The following is a 2,724-nucleotide window of genomic DNA, read 5'->3' as shown; positions in this document are numbered from 1 at the left end:
TCATCACTGTGTGGTTAATCTGCAAGATGAGCAGCTCTCGCGATTGTGTGTTGTGCTGCAGTGTAAGAAAATATGTTTGCTTTCCTCGGCTGAGTCTAGGAGTTCCTTCACTAACGAATGAAGTTTGCATACGGCGGTGCGCGAAAAAGCAATGGAGTTTCACCCGTTTTACGCGAAGTGGCGTAAAACTCGGTGAAAACTCGATATTCGCGGTGATATGCAGTAGTCGTGAAATATGTTTTTCATATCACTAGGGTGGTGAAACTCCAATGAAATTAATTCCCATATCATCACCGACACGTGCATTTGATCATTTGCAGTATTATACATTGCTTGTTATCATGGGAAGAACTGAGTGGAAAATCAAAGTAGATATACACTCAGTGTACGCACTTCGAAGACCTGAAGGAAGCACTGAACTGCCAAACCCGTAAAAAAAGAGAAACTATCATCGAAGTGAATACCGCAGGTATTTGAAAGTGATAGTAGACTACCCTGGTGAGGAGGAAGATGTTGAGAAGAAGACCACTTGGCAGAGCGCGACGGCTAGTTGTTCGTTCAACTGCTTTTTTCTGTTCGATGCAAGTCTGGCCAAAGCAGAGTTCAAGAGATCTAAAGTCAGTGTGGGAAGATATACACATGTGTTGGTGAAAAGAAGAAAAAAATTGAGAATTTCTTTTGGAAAATTTTCAATTTTGGTGAATTTTCAGCACAGAAATTTTCATGTCCGGGAATAACTTGTATAGTTAGTGAGGAAACTGATGAGCTCAGCTGAGGAAAGCGAACATATATTCCTCCAACACTGTCCACAGTTGGGCCACTTCACTATTGTTTCTGTATAATGAAGTTTCATCCTAGAGATATGAACGACCCTAGTAGAAAATATATTTCACGACTACTGCATATCACCGCGAATATCGCGTTTTTCACAGAGTATCACGACACTTCACGTAAAACGGGTGAAACTCCAGTGTTGTAAAATATGCGCATAATCAACCACCGGTGTTGGTGACGTGAGGAAATTTTTTGTGAAATTCACGTTGGTTTCTGTATAGTTCTACCTGAATTCGTATATAAACTTTAATGAGCTCAGCTGAGGAGAGCAAAGATATATTCCCCCGACACAGTATCGATTAAGCGTGTAAAATTACACATGGACATGGTCTTCCATCACTAATGTTCGAAGTTCTATCCTCATTAGATAACTCTGCAGTGTTGGCACCATAACGCACTCAGAAAAGATGAGCTCATAGGGGCATGTACGTTTGGTTTCAGTCGAATGTAAGTCTCGATCAACTGGTGTTGGAATATATGTTTGCTTTTATCAGCTGATCTCAGGACTGAGTTTCATAACTTCTTATATGCGAATTAGGGTAGAAAAGTACAGAAAACAATGAAAATTTCCCGAAAAATTTCATATCGTATGCATATTTTCCCAAACTGCGATCGACTCCCATTAAGCAGTGACTCACTCGCTGTAGTTACTCACTAGTTCGGCACACTTTGTTGAGGCAGTGGATGCCCATGACTTTTCCTGAGAAACCTGGTGATGTGAGAGGATATGTTAATGTTAGCGTTGGAATATACGGCCCCGGGGACGATGTAAGCCTTTTTGGTGGCAGTGCCGAAATTATTCATCATGGGTGTTTGTCGAAATTATATTTTGTCTAAACATGGAGTTGATTCACATAGGAGTTTCACCACCCTAGTGATATGGAAAACGCTAGTGAAAAATATATTTCACGACCACTGCATAGCGCAAATATCGCGTTTTTCACCGAGTTTTACGCCACTTCACGCAAAGCGGGTGAAACTCTATTAATACAGTACTCGGGTAAGTTCATCGGATGAACTTCAGCCAGATTAGAATGATAATATATTATAAGGGAGTTTCACCCGTGATATGAAAAGCACTAGTGAAAAAATACTTCACTTCATTTAACTTCGCGGGAAACGTAGTAAAACACATGAAATGATATTCATGAAACATATTTCACACGTGGAATGGGTCGTAGAATTCTCGATTAACTTCGTTCCGGGAATATCGCGTTTCTCACATGGAGTATTACGCCACTTCGCGCGAAACGGGTGAAACTCCGTCATAATAAATGCAAAGACCAAAACAATGGTTATCATCATTTTGCTGATAGATGTCTTTGTTACTCGCTAGACGATGTGAGAGGTTGAGTTGTATCATTCCTGAGGTTCCGAGTGGTTTCCGACTCATCTCGGATGAGGACGAGGCTGTGAGCTCCATCACTGAGAGGGTCTTACAGACCCCCGATTCGAAGTTCAACTTAGTCATGCTCAACTTCAACGTGAGAAGAGTCAATAATTGTGGGAGTTAAAACTGTGAGTGCGTTTTCTTTCGTTTCGCGGGTAAAACTCCAATGCGTTATTGATTTCAAATCCAATTGCTGTAGACCAGTCGGACCACTCGGGGGCATTACTCTGAAATTATTCTCAAAAACTTCCAAAATAAAAGAATTTTTTCCAGTGAAATTTCGCGATTTTCGTAGCATCGTTCGTAGGTTTACAAGGCTGAGAATCTTCCTAAGAAAGGCGGTGGTGGTGTATTCGGGAGAACGGCAACATGCAGTCCTTACGTAAGTGTTCGAGGAGTATGTGTTCCCTTTCCTCACCTGAGCTCAGGAGTTTTCTCACTGAATAGAACTCGGGTAGAAGTGCTCCGAAATCAATAAGAATTTCCTCATTATACGTAGT

The 2,724-nt window shown here is 41.3% G+C and overlaps 1 protein-coding gene across 1 annotated transcript; it reads left to right on the top strand.

The window, feature by feature from the left end:
• Positions 1 to 1,201: 1,201 nt before the first annotated feature.
• Pmar_PMAR014192 (hypothetical protein) lies at positions 1,202 to 1,602 on the top strand (the record flags this gene model as incomplete). The annotated part of the gene is made up of 2 exons (XM_002780638.1): positions 1,202 to 1,281; positions 1,482 to 1,602. Coding segments are annotated over 2 exons (201 nt in total), but the record flags the coding sequence as incomplete, so codon positions are not given.
• Positions 1,603 to 2,724: the final 1,122 nt, after the last annotated feature.

Source organism: Perkinsus marinus (assembly GCF_000006405.1).
Source record: "Perkinsus marinus ATCC 50983 genomic scaffold scf_1104296944330, whole genome shotgun sequence".
Taxonomy (NCBI): domain Eukaryota; phylum Perkinsozoa; order Perkinsida; family Perkinsidae; genus Perkinsus; species Perkinsus marinus.
Note: the sequence above shows the minus strand (reverse complement) of the source record. Positions and strands in the feature narration are given on the sequence as shown.